Below are 18,413 nucleotides of genomic sequence, written 5' to 3' on the forward strand. Positions count from 1 at the left end.
TGAATTTCCAAGTATCTCAACCTGTCTGTTAAAATATCTATGACGCTTTTAATTAGGAAAAAAATGAGAATGTTTAAAATCTAAGAAATTTCCATTAGACATCAACAACCAGTTATCAATGCAACCTACACAACAACTATAATTTATCATTGGCCATTTTTAGAACATTTTCACAAGCATTATTTTGATTCCATAACAATCCTGTTAGATAATCACTATCAATTTCATTTGACACATCAGTAAACCAGTACAGGGCATTTAAAGTCAGTTCTTCCCTAACTTTAATGTGCACAAGAATCACTCAGGAACATGTTAAAATGCAGATGCAGGTAACCCTGCCCCACCCCAGACTCAGGTGGATCCTAGAAATGCATTTTAAATAAACAACACAGGCGACACTGGCACAGGTGGTCCCCCACGCCCAGCCACATCTTTTGGAACGCTGATTGAAGTAATAGGATTAAGGCTGTAGGTGGTCTGCAACTCCATTTTCACTCTGAATCAAAGCTGCCAAATGTTTAGATAGAAGAGCTTTGCAGATCTCCATGAAAGATATGTGAAATTTTAAATAAACTGAAAATATTACATTCATTTAAATACTTCAAACTAAACTCCAGTACAAACAAATGGTAGTAGACATTCAAGTTTTAAGAAACTTAAAACTCAGGAGATTCTACCAAAATTTCCTTTTCTCTGTGAAATGCAGGAAAAGATGGTACCAAATTATCTTAATAACTTCTCATGGTTTGACTACTGTTGCACCTTACTGAATGGGGAGCTAAAATTGAGGTCCTACAGGTTCCAGGAACATAATGAAAAATTAAGAAGCAAACATAAAAGCACTCAAGAGCACAACTTTGTGAAGATCCTGTAAACCACTGAACTATATACTTTAAAAGGGTGAATTTTATGGCATGTGAATTATATCTCAATTTTTAAAAAGGAAAAAAGCACTTAAAAAATTTCAAACTCCAGCATTTGCCAATAATTTTAAACTTCTAAAACATTATATCTGCACTACTATTAAATGGTATAATTATTTTCTGGTCTATATCACCGGTGCTAAAAACCAATACAGAAATAAAAAATATATATATAAATAACTTGATAATGATTTTAAATAAGGAATTAAATGCCACTGTTTATACGTTTATTTGCCCTCAAATTTTTCCAGTAAGTCTCACTTCATCTACCTTTCATAATACAGCTATTTTCAAATTCTACAGTAATATATTAGCACTTCTATTTTACTACTAAAACAATCTTTGTATTTCTTAAACTAGGTACACAGTACATAATATACTGAATATAACAGGATGGCTCTTAACCACCAGGCTTTGAAGGCAGACTCTCTCTACTCTGCTTCCTAACCCACATGTGACCTCAGGCAAGAAAGGAGCTGACCCTCTGCTCATTGTTTCATAGGGTTGTGGCAAGAATTAAATGCACTGTATGTATATGTAAACTGCTTACAACAGTGCCTGGCACTTAATAAGAACACCATAAACGTCATCTACTTTAATTACATAATTATTATTTTTACGAAAAAAGCATTCCACCTTAGACAACTCACTACAAATCCTGATATTAAAATTTCAATTTACTTTATCAACGAGCTCAAACATTTAGCAAACTTGGGCTTAATATCTTATTAAGGAGCCTCAGTGCTTACGGCATATCTACCCTATTCACAAGCCCAATTTTCTCCCAACTCTGAGTCACTGTTAGTTCCTCTCCTGACTCATCACATAGACAGGTAGACAGTCTGGAATATAATGGGCATACCAAAAGGGATTTCTCAATCTACCTGGATTTATAAGATTTACTAAGTGTAACTTGTCCTACATAATGGTCAGTAAACATGCTGAATAATTATAACTTAAACTGTCTTCACTTAAAAGTGCTTTCTATACATTAAGTGCTCCTTCAAACCACGGAGTGGGTGTCATAACCCAATCTTGACAGGAAAACAACATATCACTTCAGTAAAATCACAGATCCACATTTCTGACTGCTGGCCAAAACAGATTTCTATTTCGCTGATGGCCTGGTGCTTAAGATTTTGCCAAGCAAACTATAGATTAGAGGGTCAGAAGCAATCTCTGAGCCCACAAATCTGATCTTAATTTCTATTCAATTCCATACTTTCACCATTTTTCCTTTTCAGAAGTTATAGGAAAAAATCTAGGGAAATAAATAATGCAAGGTTGGTTAATTCTTAAAAACTCCCCTCCCTAGATGCACAAATACGCAAAAACGCTTCAAATACTGCTCTACAATTATTCACTTTCCATGTGATCTTGAGTCACTCTCTCTAAGCCTCCATTTTCTCCAGAAATGGGGACAAAGAGCACCTGTAACTACCACACGGGACTGCTGTGAGCATTAAGACAGCACATAAAGCACTTTCGCCAGCCACTATGAAAACAGTAAGTTTCAATATATGTTAACTTTTATATTTAAATCAAAACTGCAGCATCATTTCACCTCTACCTATTGAAAGATTACATTTTCTACGGTAAGCATCTCTGCTAATCCATCATGCAAGCCTACTCAACGGCAGTAACTTCACAAGCACTCTGGAAACAGCTGGCCCTGTCTCGGAAGCCCTCCTCAACTATCCCTTTCCTCCTAGAGGTGGGTACCCTGCTCAGGAAATGGGCTGTATTTAACACGGTTCTTACATTTGCTTATACTACTTGAATGCACTGTGTGGGCAAGGCCTGTGTCCTATTCATTTCTGCATCCCCAGAGTGCAGCCCGGCAGTTCTCAACCCTGACTCGCATTAGAATCACGTGGAAACTTATCAAACTATTCACACCTTGGATCCATCCCAGACCCCATTAAATCAGAAGGGGGTCAGGAAGGGAGAGGGCAAGTAATCAGCATGACGGAGCATTTTCGTAAGATCCTCACATGATATTAATGTGCTGCCACAGATAAGAACCACTGCACTCTGACTGTCAAATGTGTGTGAACATGTGTATAAATACATAGGTATAGAAATGAGTCTCAGCTCAAGACCCTCATCCTCAATAGCTTCTCTCAGCCCAATCATCTCTCCCCCTTAAATACACAATATTGCTAATAAACAATTAGCTACATGCTGCATTAAGATGACTTTTAAACTGTTAAATCAGTACTTAAGTTTTCTCGTATAATTATGCCTTATTCTTCTTCCTAGATTAGTCTTGCTCCTTGACAATATACACTGCCTTATTCTGCTTGTCTTCTCCACAGTGCTTATGATAGTGCCTTAAACACAGACATGTAATGAACATTTGATCTAATAAACGTATACAAAAATTACTGGCAGGAAGTATGTCCCACACAAATTAACCAAGTTGGGCTCTTACTCCAAAAAAATAAGAAAAGTAAAAATTTAGAAAAAAGCTTAAAAAATATCTAAATTAGTAAATAAGAACTGAAGTTTAACTCACTAATGAGCATCTGTATATCCGCACTTTTTATTACAGTCAACACATCCAGTATCCCACTCCCATCTACCACTTTCAGTTTCTGACCTGCTTCCTTGCTAACCTACCTGCTAGCTGCTTCTGATATCTTTTGCTGCTGTCAGGTACCTTTAGAACAACTGTATAACACTCCGTGATTAGCAAAATCAGGAACGGCACAATGAATGTGACACAATGATGTTTAATAAATATTTCTTGAAAGAACCAAATGTTTATCAACCAACAAAATAGGCTCTTTGCATACAAGATACATACTAATCTACTATAAACTTGGTTAGGAACACTGCCTGAAAATAAGAGTCTTAATATTATACATAAAAGTCTCCTTTTGAATATTGACAGATTGGTGCTTTTCTGCTTTTACAATTTTCATACTTGAAAATATTGTAAAATACTATATGAATTTTTAAAGCAGGAGCACGAAGTTGTATTACACAAGAAACTCCAGAGCAACTGGCATTACAATGTTGAAACTACTAAGAAAAGTGAATCACACCCAATTCTAAGAAAGTAACAACCTAAAGAAATGAAAATGGTTCACCTGTAAAGTTCTGTTACATGTTTTACCATTATTAAGATAATCTGAAAGACTTAAATTGTTTTTAAAAAACTGAATATATGGGGAGGAGGCACTCAAGTATGCCTGCTAACTAGGGACTGTGCTAAAACGTTACCACTTTCGCTGGATCCTGTGGCAAGAAACAGATACGGCCACCGTTACCACAGAAAGAAAGCAATCCTCAATTCCCTATTCAATAAAAAAGGTTCAAATTCCACAGACAAAAAATGGTACCCTGGGTTGTTTGTTTTTAAGGAAGATTAAATTTAGGAGTTGCCAACACCCAAACGGAAAACATTCCAGAGTATTAGGCTCAATTGTAGTGGGGAGGCATCTACATTCTCGGCACTATGTTCCCTTACCCAAAGCAGGAGTATTAACAAAGGATGTCTCTTAGGATCTCACAAGATATGCCACACTTATTTCCCCCAGTAAACATTATCCTTGTTAAAAAACAAAATCAAAAAAAAGTACTTGAGAAGTAACAATTTTAGCACAAGCAGCCAAACAAAAAATGAAGTTTAACATCTGCCAAGATATTTCCCAAAATAAGACCCCTAACAGATGAACAATGAGGAAAAGATTGAAAATGACAAATTCTTTTATTTGGACCATCAGCTACTTTTAAAAATAAAGTTGAGGAATGTAGCTTTTCCAATGCCTTGTCTTCAGTTTCCCCTCAATCTTCATATTTTTAACTAAAAAAAATCCTAGAAATTTGATTACCACTCTTACGAATTCCTTTTAAAGCAATTTAATGAATAACAGATCTTTTGTGCAAGTAGCAAACCACAGAGCACAGTTTTGCTGGCTGAGAAAAATCTCTCTGCAACACTCATAAAAATACACCCTTCAAAGACAAACACTGACTTCCCAGGTATGAAACTCACATTAAGACTTAAAAATGTGGGTATGTTTGAAATACACCCTAACTTACTCCAATTGCTTTTATGTAAGCCGAAATTAAAGTTAGTAAATCCTTATTAATTATTTACTGGGTGTCAAAGTTGAATAAATTAGAAGGCCAAGAGTAAAAAAAAAAGTTAAATCCTAAAGAGCCAATGAAAAAAAGATGCAACTAGTTTGGGTGAAACAACGTTGCTGAATTAATTCCCCAAACCAGTGAGCTACTATTAAAGCAACCAAAACTGGTTTAGGATTGTTTTGTTGAGGGTAGAGAGAGGTGCGGTAAGCAAAATTGTTTCACCAGTCACTCTAATGGGAAGATGTTGCTGCCTGCAGAAATGTTTTGAAACTGCTGAAGACACAAAAGGAAAAAAAAAAAAACCACACACACAAAACCAACTCTACCACAAACGTTCTCCAGAACACACATAGCCAAATACTTAAATGGGAGACCATCTCAGCAAAAACAACTGTAGGGAGCTCCAGCGTTCCTATTGTCCTAAATATCACTCAGAAAAAGTGTGCGTGCGTGTGTTGCAGAGCGCCATTTACAAAGCTAGTTTACACATGAAACAGTGCATCCGCTCATTTGGATAGACTCATCTGGGGTTCAATGAGAGATAAAAAGATAAAGCTGTCCTGGATAGTGCTAAGGCCACGTTTTCCTCACAGGTGCTGTTAAACACTATTACAGAGAAGAGGAGAGAAACAATCTGATAACTTCAGACGGACACGTGGGAAACTAAATAGAGCACGTCGTCAGCACCATCGATCAATTTTTCTAACTGATGAAGCAGGCACAGACGAACAAGTCTAGATGGCCAAGTTCGGGAGCCACCAGCGGTCTTTGCACCACTCAGGAGGAGGATCCTGGGGCTGAGACCTTAGCCAGGAAGCCTAAAAGGCACGTGTCCCACTTTGGGTTTGGGGAACTTCTCCCAGGAAGCATTTGTCGGCAGTAAACCCCTCAGCCCCTGCCCACCAAGCCCGGGGCAAGGATGCGAAGGACCAGCTGGAGCGGGAACGCGCGGCCCGGGCCCGGGCGCTCGGGGAGGAAGCGGCGGCGGCCGCGCCCCCGCGCTCACCTCTGCGGCGGGGATGTTGACCACGCCGGTGGAGCGCCGCTTCTCCCGCAGCTTCCTCTTCTCGATCTGCCCCTTGCCTTTCCTGGCGCTGGGGCCCGAGCTCTTGCCCTTGTCCGGGGCGCCGTCCCGCTCCTCCGGATCGCCCCGGGCCGGCGGGGCCCCCGCGGCGGCGGCGGCGGCAGCGGAGGGGGGCTCGTCCTCGGGGCGCCGCGGGCCGGGGCCCACCCGGGTCAGCGCCGCGGGGCCGCCGGCGCAGTTCACGCCCCCGGGCCCGGAGCCGGCAGGTGCGGCCGCGCCGCCCGCGAGGTTGTTGTTGAGCTCGTTGGCCGCGGCGGCCGCCGAGGTACCCAGAGCCCCAGCCGGGGGCTTCCCGGCCGCGTCGCGCCGCCGCCGCCGCCGCCCGGGGCGGCCGCGCCCGCGGGGTTCTGCTTGGCGCGCATCTTCTCGCGCTTGGCCTTCCACTCCTCCAGGAAGTCGGTGGTGCTGCCGCCGCCGCCGCTGCCCGCCCGGTAGCCACCGGTCGCCATATTCCCAACGGGGCCGGCCGGCTCTGCCCTGCGGCCGCCGCCGCCTCTTCCTGCCCGCGGCCCGGAGGATGCGAGGGGACGAGCCCGCCGCGGGGGCGGTCGCGGCTCTCCCGGCGGCCGCTCTGCGGGGAAACACAAAAGGGGGCGGGGGAAGGAGGCGTCAGGTCCCCGGCCGGCCCGAGGTCTGCCCCGCCGCCGCGCCCCTCCGAGCCCCCCGACGCGCCCGCTGGTCCCCGCCAGCCGCGGCCGCCGAGTCCCCACCCCGCAGAGTTTCTCCGACGCACCTACACGGCGGGCCCGACGGTCGCCGCCCCTAGAGGGGAGGAGAGACGGCCTGACCCCTCCCCCGGCCCGCCCGCCCCATCCCCACCAGAGTCAGCGCCTGCGGCGCTCGGGGGACCAGGGCCAGACCCCGCCACCTGTCGGCCCGTCGCAGCGCCCTCCCCTCGCTCCGGCCCGCGCCGGCCCGGGGTCCCCGTCCCCGCCCCCAGGCCCGGGCGAGGCGCCGAGCCCCTAGCCTGCCCGAGGAGGCGGCCGGACTCCGGAGGACCCCCGCTGTCCCGGGAGCGGAGGGACGGGCGCGCGTGAGCCCGGCGGCCAGGGCAGCCGCTTACCTGGGAGGAGGTGGGGGAAGGCGCGGGGCCGGGAGCGGGCGCCCAGGTGAGCCGCCGCGGCCGCGCGGGACACAGCAGCGCCAGCAGCCTCGGGGCTCGAGCTCGCGGCTCTCCCGGGCTGGGAGGGAGCGAGGGAGGCGAGACGGCGAGAGGGAGGGCGCGCGCGCGGAGGGGAGCCGAGCGGCGCCGAAGCGCGGGCGGAAAGGGCCGAGGCGGGCGCGAGGGGCGCGGCGCGCGGGAGGGCGTGCCCGCTGCAGCCCCGCCCCCGGCGCTCAGGTGCGCGGCGCCGCCGCCCCCGCCCGCCCCGAACCCGCCCGCCAGCCCGCACATTCCTGCGCTCGCGGCCCCGCGGCCGGTGGCGTGGCGGCGCCTCTGACCCCGGGGCGGGAGCGGCCCTGCGCGCCCTCGGCCCGCGCTTCTTCTCCGCCTCTCGCGGCTCCCGCCACTCTTCCTTTTAAGTACAAGGCACATTCTTGGTGGGGAAGTACCATCTACTTGCGATGATTCAGGGCCAGACTAGCCAGGATGGGAAGACACACGCGCGTCCCTTTTCTCGTCGCTGACCCCTTTTCAGATGCTCTAGGGTGGCAGGCAGGAGAACAGAAAGAATTGAAATAAACCCAGCATCCTCCTTCTAAGAAAAGTCTGTGGTCTTCTGGTGAAAGGGTCGGCTCAGAGGAGGGGCTTAAATGATCAGTGAATTATTACGGGGCTACTATTATCTTAGCCTTGGAGGAGAAAATTTAAAACACTTCCACAGTGTGTTGTATTGCATCCCAATCGTATTTGGAGTTTTCCTCTTAACCCTGTCTCTCCACCTCCTCTTTGCAGACAGTGAATTTAGCAGCAAAGCTCCCTCCCGAAGTTCTAAAGCTGCGCTGATGCTGAGTAGATATGAGCTGGGGCGGTGCTTGTCTGTTTCTCCATCCTTAACACGCCCTAGGGTAAGTCTTACCCAGAGCTGCAAGTCATCTAAGATTTCTGGAGGGGGCTGGGTGGGCTGCCACTGATAGACACCTGAAGGATTGACCCCACTCTGTCCGGGTATGCCGGGCACATCATTGTTGTAGGGCACAAATGTACAAATGCCAGGTCACTGTTTTGTGAAAAGTAGGCGAGCTCTGAGTCACACTCTTACCTAACAAATCTTTCTTCCTACTTAGTATTCCTGTTTCATCCAGGTGGCGCCTGGTGGGCGTGCACTGTGTGCCTGCGACAGGAATGAGAACAGGAGAAAGTGATTCACGTGCTATTTATTTCTTAGAGGGAAAGTAATGCAGTTCTGGTCTTTGGTCTGGTTCTTGGGGTGAACATGTGGGTAACTGGGAGAGAGCTCTGGAAAAATTCTTAGAAGAGTAAAGGCCTTCCTTGGGGATAGATTTAAAAGGGTGAGCCTGGCTGGTACCCACGTGGGAGCGCCACCTGAAAACCCTCAATTCAGACTCAGTGTTTTGTTTTTTGAGTTTTAAGAGGGGAAGGGAGGGTTGGACATTAAAAAGCTTCACAGTAACATGCTTGGAGGGGCTGCAGGAGATAGTGAAAAAAAGGATGTATTCTGCCTGGACACAAACATATTAGTACCAGAAAGATCTTGGTCTTGTTTAAATTCTCTGAAACGCAGCTTTCTTTACTATAAAAATCAGCAATAATGGCATATTATTTTTAAGCTGTTGTAAGAATTGACACTGCATGTTGTGTGCTTGGTTCAAGGAAAGTACTCCGTAAATACAGTCCTTTTTTGAAGAAGAAGAAGATTAGCCCGAGCTAACATCTGCCACCAATCCTCCTCTTTTTGCTGAGGAAGACTGGCTCTGAGCTAACATCCGTGCCCATCTTCCTCTACTTTATATATGGGACGCCTACCAAAGCATGGCTTGCCAAGCAGTTCATACGTTCGCACCTGGGATCTGAACCGGTGAACCCCAGGACTCTGAAACAGAACTGCTGCACCACCAGGCTGGCCCCAAATATAGTCCTTTTATTAATAGGATATCAATTAGTTAGAGTCCAGGGTCGATAAGAAGTGGGAGGTTGCAGGGAGGCAGGCAAAAAGGATAAGGTACTGAATACACAATATAAACTGGAAAATGATAGACTTTGAATGAACTAGGATAACACTGATGCCACATAAATTTATCACTGTGTCTCTTAGACTAGTTTTCTTAGTATTAACAGGCTCTGAGTCAGGAATTTTGGCTACTACTGACTTGTGTGGCTTTGGACAAGTTGCTCAACATTTGTGCCTCTGTTTACTTACATATAAAATGGGGATAATAATACTTCCTGCATTGTGAGTGTTGTGAAAGTGCCTGAGATAAAAGGTAGTATGTGAGTACTAGAGTAGTTATTACTCTATAAAGTGCCCTAGGAACCATGGATGAAAGAGATTATTGAGGTACAAAGCACTTTGTATTATTATCATTTATTATAACTTTTGTCTTTACCTTACCATTCTCAATATTCCCAAAGAGATATTTCACAGCCAGACAGCTTCCAACATTGCACCAAGATATTTATCTGAGTCAGTCCTCAATTGCAAAATGTTTGCATATCATCAATCTTTATGTAGAGCGTTCTGATGAAATAATCCTCAGAGACTCGGAGCTTGGTTTCTCAACTGCAGCACTATTGACATTGGGGACTGGATACTCCTTTGTTTGGAGGGTTGTCCTGTCCATTGTAGGATGTTTAGCAGCATCCTTAGCTTCTACCCCCTCGGTACCAGTAGCTGCCCCCAATTCCAGTTGTGACTATGTCAAATGTTACTTGGGGGCAAAATCCTGCCCAGTTGAGAACCTCTGAATCAGTCTAAAATAACTAATTTTGGTGACCCACTTGCCCTAAATAATAAAGAGAGATATGATTATGCTGACAAAATAAATGAAAAGATTCATTTTAATGTCTCAGAGTGAAATTTATTCTAAATGTTAAGACTTAATGTTTTCCAGGCAATGGATTAGCTATGGTGTGAAATATCCTATTCGTATGTGTTGACATAAATAATAGGATATTGAGAAATAGCCATTTTGCCTTCAATGCAAATATCTCTGTAGCATATCCAATTCACCATCTAAAAGGAGAATAATAGATGTACATAGTTTTAAAAGTTAAATACTTTAGTTCCACAAAGACTATAACGAGAGCCAGCAAGCCCCTTCTCACTCCCAAACCTCCTCCTGGACCTTTGAACTCTTAACTATTTCTGCTAATACAGAGCTTCATATTTAATTTTTAAATGTCCTTATCTACTCTTCTACTTCTTGATTTTTTCCATTTTTAAATGTCCTTTAGTGACTTCCTAATATAGAAGAAAATTTAGCTCTCATACACTAGCTACATATACGCTTTTCTTATTCCTAAACTCCTACTATATTTACATCAAGATTTTTATTCAATAAAACTCAGTGTTCATTGTGTTATGACCATGCACGTGTTGTTCACAGCCGAGCCATGCAGTGTACTGTAATGACTTTTTTTTACCTGTTTTTCCTTGTTGCACAACTATTTCTTTTTCCTGGAGTTCAAGCTTGCCTTGTTTTTTTAATCGTTGGCCTAGTATTTTTCTATAGACCAGTCACAAATTTATACTCCAAGTTTCCTCCTCTCAATGCAGTTAACCATGTCGGGTAATGTCACTTCTGTTGCTCTTTTCCTTGGAGACGTCTCTCCTGCAGCCCTCCATTCCCCTCTCTATCCTGGATTGATTTTAAGGCTCGGGGCTCTCTGGTCATCCTGAGATTATGCTTCCCTCACGTCTTAGGAATCATTTCTTGTGCAGACTCCTCATTTCCTGAATCCCATGTTGTCCTTTTTCTTGTTTTTTCCCCTCATTTTAGTGGAGTGCCTCCTCAGTATATTCTGGAGATAGGATCATACGTTCCTGGAGACCTTGCATTTGGAAAACGTGTTTAATTAATCTCCACACTTAATTCATCGTCTGGTGGGACACAGCACTCTAGGCTAGAAATCATTTTCCTTCATAATTTTGAATGCATCACTATGTTGTTTTCTAGTTTGTGGAGTTCTGTTGAGAAACCCAATGATATTCTGATTCCTTTCTCTCTGGAAGTTTTTGGATCTTCTTACCCAGATCTTCTGAAATGTCTTGAAGATTTGCCCTGATTTGGTCTTTTTCATTATTATGTTAGGCACTCGGTGGGCCCTTTCAATCTGCCATCTGCCTTTCAGTTGGGAAATTTCCTTATCTGATGTCTTTGATAGGTCTTCCCTTCCAGTTTATCTGTTCTCTTTCTGGAACTCCTGTTAAATAAATGTTGGACTTCTGGGAGTTCTCCAGTAAACTTTTAATCTTTTCTCTCCTAGTTTCCATCTCTTTGGCACATTATTCTACTTTCAGTGAAATTTCCGCCACTTTATACGCCAATCTTTCCTTTGAATTTCCTGTTCCTGCCACTATTTTTTTCTGAGAGCTGCTTCTTACTGTCTAAATGTTCTTTTTCCATAGCATCCTGTTCTTAGGTCACAGATCCATCATCTTTTCTCTCCCTAAGGAAATGTCTTTCCCTTGTCTTCTGCTGGTCCTGCACTGTGTTTCTCACCTATATGTTCCTTTTTTGCTTTTTGATTGTTTTAGTCTTCATCTAGAGGATTTCCTCCTCAGTCTGCTGTTCATTCATATTTAAGACTGAAGCCCTGAAAAGCTGACTGGCTGCTCTTCTGTGAAAAAAAGCAGAGCTTGTTGACAGGTGCTTCTCATTTAGGGGGCTGGTGTTTGGCCACAGGCATTTTCTGGAAGCCTCTATGGGGCCTTTCCTTTGGCCAGGTGAGTTTCCCTGAGAGAAACTGTGTTTCTGCCTATGTTGCCAGTTACCAACTGTTCCAGATGCCAACTAGGGAAGGGGGTTGGGAGGGTCTCATTACTCCATATACAGGTTTCACTCAGTCCCCGTGCTCAGTATGCCTGGTGTGCTCAAGTTCAGTACATTGTGATCCCCCATCTGCAGAGTGTGACCTTCCAGGCCTCTGCCAGGATCAGGGGAGGCAGCCTCCTTCTGCTGGGCCTTGCAGACAGGACTTGAGAATCTGACTGTTTCTTTTGCGGATTTTCAACTAATGTTTCTGTTTATACCCCCATCCTTTGCTCTCCTTCAGAGGTGTATGCTGCTGCCTCCAGTTTCTGAGCTTTCTTCAGTGTTATTCAGGACAAAAAGGATTACTTCTTACTTGCTTTGTCTCTTGCAGGTGTTAGAATTCGCCTTTCTCTGCTCTGCTAAAGTCTGTCTGTTTACCGTCTTCCAGAATTTTGTTCTCAACTGCCATCCTCTTTGTTGTTACTGGTTTATCATTTTTCTTTTATTTTAGTGAAGTTACTGGAGGGCATAGAGATACACGTGTGTTCAATCTATTGTGTTTAACAAGTCCAATCCATCCATTTTGTAGATTTCCAGATATTTTGAAATCTAATGTGTGATAAGGCCGCACCAGTACATACCTCCTCATCTTATTTCCCCCCTCATTGAATTACATTGTAAGCCCCTATTGACTGACACTATTAGAAAGGGCTCTATAAAATGTGTTGTATTTTCTGTAGGCTGATTTTGAAGATGGGGCCCACTACATTAGATAACGTTCCTATCTAAAACCTAGGAATAAATGTGTACCATTACTATTAAGAATAGTTGTATTTTGAGGCCAGCCCAGTGGTACAGCAGTTAAGTTCACACACTTTGGCAGCCCGGGGTATCGCCAGTGTGGATCCCGGGTGTGGACCTACGCACCACTTGGCAAGCCATGCTGTGGCAGGTGTCCCACATATAAAATAGAGGAAGATGGGCACGGATGTTAGCTCAGGGCCAGTCTTCCTCAGCAAAAAGAGGAGGATTGGCAGCAGATGTTAGCTCGGGGCTAATCTTCCTCAAAAAAAAAAAAAGCACAGTTGTATTTCTCTTTTGCTATTCTTTTTTTAACCATATAAAACTATGTGTTATATGGTTAGTGAGTTTTCCCTTTTTCAATTGACTGCAAGTAATCTTAGGCCAGATTTGTGACCTATCCAAGAAAGATCTTGGTTTTGTGGTGCCTGAAACTCATACAATTTAGGTGACCTTAAGAAGAAGAATAGGTAAGAAAATAAATATTTAGAATGAGCAAGAAATCAAAAAATTATAAATTTTTAAAAATTGAAAAATACCATAAATATCACCAAACCAAGAAAAATGACCTAAATTGTTCATTAATTTACTCTCTGAAATATTTCTATAACATTATTTGCACTTTGGTTATTGATTTTATTATTTATTGATGCATAAAATATATAAGTTCACCCACAGATGTATCCACTATGTGTGGTACAAATGTGTAGATTTGTGTACCACAAACACGGGAACTCTGATGAATTCTATTTCATACTGTTGTCATCAAAAAAGAAAATAATGCACTGAGCATTTATAACTTTATACCTTGTGTTATTGAATATATTCCTAATGGGGGAGAACTTGTGTTTTGACTACATGTCAATAAAAACAGAATTCTCTGCTTATTTTCCACATCTGATGACCGGAAGAATGCCAGCCACAGACTGGCTTGAATGCCATCAGACTCATCAACCCCTCCGAGGAACACCCTCCTTATTGCTGTCATCAACCAACTTCCCAGTCACTCCCACTTCCTGAGGACCTTAGCTCCTGGCTGTCTTCTTCCCCTATGTGTGTCAGTTCTTAGTGATAACATGACAGAGATAATCTATCCAATCTCCTGGCATCTCAGATACTTGCCCTCCTCACTCCCCAAACCATTTCCTCTTCACCTCCCTTTAGTCTGGCATTCCCAGTTAGTTTCTTGACTTCGTCATCACCAGCCAATGCACCTCGAAATTCTCACTGTCAACATTGCCTTTTCCAACTGCTACATGGTACGCCTCCAGCACCCTAACTCTAGCATCTCCACTCCAACCATTTTCTGATCTAATGGATCCTACCAATTTTTCATGTTCTTTCACTCCTTTTCATGTCCTAATTTCCTTACTCAGCTTAGATTCTAAAGTTGATCTTTATCGCCTCCTCTGTGCCTGCACCCGCCCAGCTCAGTAAGGTCAATTAAAAACAGTGAGGCATCTTCCCAACCCTACTTTAAGTGCAGGACCGTAGTCTCAGCCGGGCAGTCCCCACTTTCTGATATCCTGCAATCCTAGGAAACTTGCTCTCCTGTGCTCCAAAATGACTAGTTGGAATCAGTTCTTTAAATCTTCACCACCTCCTCATCCCACCCTCGCTCTCAGGTGATGAACTTGCCTTCCTGCTTCACTGTCTAAAGTAGGACCGATCAGAGTGGAGTTCCTCATCTTCCTAAAACAGCTCTACCCACTTTCCTCCGCACTTTTCCTACCCTGTCTTCTTACTTTGGGATGAAGTTCTCTCCTCTTTTCAAAGGCAGTCCTGCCACCTATGTCTTTCCCCTTTCAAGGGTTTTGCTCCTACAATTATACTCGCCTCTTGTGCATAATCAGTTTCTCCTCTACTAAATTATTCCCTTCTGGGGCCGGCTCCGTGGCCGAGTGGTTAAGTTCCCATGCTCCGCTGCGGTGGCCCAGGGTTTGGATCCTGGGCGCTGACATGGCACCGCTTGTCAGGCCACGTTGAGGTGGCATCCCACATCCCACAACTAAAAGGACCTGCAACTAAGATATACAACTATGTACGGGGGGAGGAGGGGGTTGGGAAATAAAGCAGCAAAAAAAAAATTATTCCCTTCAGCATGCAAATGAACTCTAGTAATCCTCTCTGTATTGGTTTTTCATTTACTGCCATAACAAATTTCCACAGCCTTGGCATTTTAAACAACCTGTCTCCTCTTGCAGCTCTATAGATAGAAGTCCTCCATGGTCTCACTGGGCTAAAATGAAGGGGCAGCAGGGCTGCGTTCCTCTCTGGAGACTCTCTAGGAGGATCCATTTCTTTGCCCTTTCCAGCTTCTAGAGACCACCCACATTCCTTGGCTCGTGGTTCTTTCAAAGCAGGCAACACCACATCTCTCTGTGCCTTTCTTCCATAGTCACGAATTCCAAAGATCCCTCTTCTACTTTTAACGATCCTTGTGATTACATTGGGATCACCTGGATAATCCAGGATACTCTCTCTATTTTAAAGTCAGCTCATTAGCAGCCTTAATTCCATTTTCAACTTGAATTCTCTTTGCTACATAATTTATTAGATTAGCAGGTTCCCGGGATTAGGGCCTAGAACTCTTTGGGGGCCATTATTCTGAATACCACACCCTCTTCAAGATAAAACCTGCCCTTGACTCTAGAATCCAGTGTGGTCAATGTCCTATTTCTCTGTTCATGTTCACAGTCAAAATTCTCGGGAGAGTTGTCTTTAGTTACCGTGGCAATCCGTGGGACTGAGCCATTAACCTCTGGGGTCTGTGCTAACTCTGGATGGTTAGTGTTATAATTGAATTGTAGGACCTTCAGTTGGTGTCCAGAGTCAGAGAATCAGTTAGTGTAGGAAAACCCCACGCACATTTGGTCTTATGAGTGTTGAGAGTAGAGGAACACGCTGTTTTGACTTTTACCTGCTTGAGTGGAAGATATGATTTCCTGACAACCCAGCCACTGCACTGTTAGGTATGTACCTTAGAGAAACCTTGACATATACACAGGGACACATGACAGAATTGTTCACTGCAGCACTGATTGTAGTAGTGGGAAAATGGAAAAACTACCTGTAGTTAGCAGGAGACTGGATATATAAATTATAGTTTATTAGTCCAATGGCACATTTATAGTATATCAGAAACATCATTAAAAACAAGTTTCAGGGGGCCCACCCGGTGGTGTAGTTGTTAAGGTTGTGCACTCTGCTTTGGCGACCTGGGGTTCGCGAGTTCAGATCCCAGGCATGGACATACACAGCACTCATCAAGCTATGCTGTGGCTGCATCCCACATACAAAATAAGGGAAGATTGGCACAGTTGTTAGCTCAGTGACAATCTTCCTCAAACAAAAAGAGGAAGATTGGCAACAGATATTAGCTCAGGGCCAGTCTTCCTCACACACAAGCAAAAAGTTTCAAACGAATAAGTAAAGTATGATACTATTCATATAAATTTCTAAAATGTACAATAATGCAAATATATATATATTTTGACAGATACATACTTTTGTGATATAAACACAAACACACCAAATTCTGTTTATTAGTTGCTTCTAAGGACAGATGGAGGGAAAATATGTAGGAGCTGTAATGTTGCTGTTATTTATGTTTTATTTCTTTAAAAAGAAAAGAGATCTGAGAAAAATGTTGCAAAATATTAACATTTGTTAAATCTCAGTGGTACCTAGGCTATTATTGTATTATTTTCTGTACTTTCATATGTTTGATATATGATAAAATCTAAAATAATTTTTAAAGGAAAATGCCTAGACTTGTATAAGTTGTTTCATAAGAAAAGGTTTGATTTTAAAAGACAGAAACTTTAACAAAATTGGACTTGCCCACTGTGTCTTGGAGCATCCTTAAAATGGCCCTATTCTTTCTTTTTTTTTTTTTTTTCACCCAGCAATGGAAGAGACAAAATTGTAGAAAACTTAGTGAACCCATGTCCTCCGGAAATATTTGAAATGGTTTATGGCTTGGGGCAAAAGAAGGCAACTGAATCCATGCCAATTTCAAAAGGCACAATTCCTTTTAGAATGATTGACCTTTCTTCTAATATCCCTAGGTCCCTAAATGGGCTCCTAAACCACTTTCTTTCACCAGGCAAACAACTGGATGAAGCTGCTGGTGCCTCTCATGGTAACCAGCTCTTCGCTATCGTTCTGTATTTGCACACTGGGGCTGCTCATTGAAGTATTCCAATTTTTCTGATCCCCTTTCGGAAACTTGACAAGCCATTGTCTTTCTCCAAATGGTGAAAAATATGTCTGTCAAGAAAAAGTTTGTATGGACAGAACGTTTTGGTTCTCTGGGCACAGATGGAGCACCTGAGAAGCTCAGGGACACGCCTGGTTGGGCTGCTCTGCTGAAGACGTGCCACACATTGTCATGACTCATTGCTCTCAGCATCAACAGGAATTAGGCTGTGCCAGCAATTCTGAAAGGAGTCTTGTCTATTGCTGTGAAAGTTATTGACTTTATCAGAGCCTCGTCCTGACTTCAGCCTTTTTAAGAAATTTTGACTAGAAAAGAGATCAGAATATGAAGCTCTTCTCTATTAGAGTCCACTGACTTTCCAAAGAACAAATCTTAAAGTATGTGATTGAACTTCGTGCATAAGTTGTATGTGTGCCCAAAAGAGAGAGGCAGAGAGAAAGACAGAGACAGAGAGAGAAACCCTCTCAGAACAATTTAACAGGGCGGAGTTCATTCCTAGTGTTGTTACATCATAGATATTTTCAACTATGAGTCTAAGGTAAATCTTTTGATTCAAGGTCCCACATAGAGCATTATGGATGCTGCTGAAAGAAACCTCACCAACTCTTACAGCTCAGCCGCCGTTTCAGGAAGCAAAGATGGAATGAGAGCAACAATGCAAACTTTCCAATGAGGAACAAGGACTTTCTGTGGTCTGAAGCCCATTGAGAAAGTCTTGTTAGTTTCTCTGCCAGCAGAAATCGTCTGTACCCCAAAATACCACAGAATTCTTTTGATAACATTACTTCTGCTCAGATGGCTTTAAAATTAAAACATGAATTCATCATCCTTTTGGCCCACAAAAGCTTCAACGATATATACCAAAGATACACGGATACCAAAGATGGCTCCTTTAATTTACAGTGGTGACGATAAGGCATGAATTCAACTCAGTTTTGGAATATATTCTTAGACCTATATGACCCAATGTTTTCAGTACTTCTGGCCATAAAAGAAAAAAAGTGAAATCAAATGTATGACATAGATGCTATAACCCAACTTCTCATTCAAATCAAAAGGAGCCTTTCACTGGACTTTACTATTGAGTAAAGTCGAAGTTGCCTTTTATTGCTTCTAGGCCTTTTGGCTAAGATAAAGTGTGAAGTTGCCTTTTATTTTGTTGACACTGGATTTAATTCAAATTAATGAAGAAAATATCTTGCATAATACGTATAGCAGTAATTCATTGCTTACTACAAGCTAGGCACTGTGCTATTGCTTCACATACAATGTCTAACTTAACCCTTTAAACAGTCCTGTGAGGAGACCAATATTACTTCCCTTTCACAGACCAGAAAACTGAGCCACAGAGAGAGGCGTAGAGGCATGGCAACTTGTCCAGTGTCACACAGCTAGGACATGAGAAAGGCAG

The 18,413-nt window shown here is 43.5% G+C and overlaps 2 protein-coding genes across 2 annotated transcripts in view; one reads left to right on the forward strand and one right to left on the reverse strand.

Annotated features, from left to right (window-relative positions):
- PAWR (pro-apoptotic WT1 regulator) overlaps positions 1–7,302 on the reverse strand; it is a 109,389-nt gene extending 102,087 nt beyond the window's left edge. The window contains 3 exon segments of the mRNA XM_070599391.1: positions 6,028–6,408; positions 6,411–6,676; positions 7,169–7,302. Of these exon segments, the coding sequence (XP_070455492.1) occupies positions 6,028–6,408; positions 6,411–6,554 (525 nt within the window). The 5' untranslated portion in view covers positions 6,555–6,676; positions 7,169–7,302.
- On the forward strand, positions 6,623–17,830 carry LOC139080181 (sterile alpha motif domain-containing protein 1-like). The gene is made up of 4 exons (XM_070599157.1): positions 6,623–6,849; positions 6,928–7,214; positions 8,000–8,112; positions 17,560–17,830. The coding sequence occupies exons 1-4, from the start codon at positions 6,623–6,625 to the stop codon at positions 17,647–17,649; spliced, it is 717 nt and encodes a 238-aa protein (XP_070455258.1). The 3' UTR covers positions 17,650–17,830.
- The last annotated feature ends 583 nt before the right edge of the window (positions 17,831–18,413 follow it).

The sequence above is a fragment of the Equus przewalskii genome, chromosome 29 (genome assembly GCF_037783145.1).
Source record: "Equus przewalskii isolate Varuska chromosome 29, EquPr2, whole genome shotgun sequence".
Lineage (NCBI taxonomy): Eukaryota > Metazoa > Chordata > Mammalia > Perissodactyla > Equidae > Equus > Equus przewalskii.

What these genes read in the sequence shown, in the direction of transcription:
- LOC139080181 (XM_070599157.1), top strand. Translation starts at nt 6,623, where the DNA reads ATGCGAGGGGACGAGCCCGCCGCGGGGGCGGTCGCGGCTCTCCCGGCG. An exon ending in GGCCGGGAGCGGGCGCCCAG is followed by an intron (nt 7,215 to 7,999) that starts GTGAGCCGCCGC and finishes TCCTCTTTGCAG; the next exon opens with ACAGTGAATTTAGCAGCAAA. An exon ending in CATCCTTAACACGCCCTAGG is followed by an intron (nt 8,113 to 17,559) that starts GTAAGTCTTACC and finishes TTTTGATTCAAG; the next exon opens with GTCCCACATAGAGCATTATG.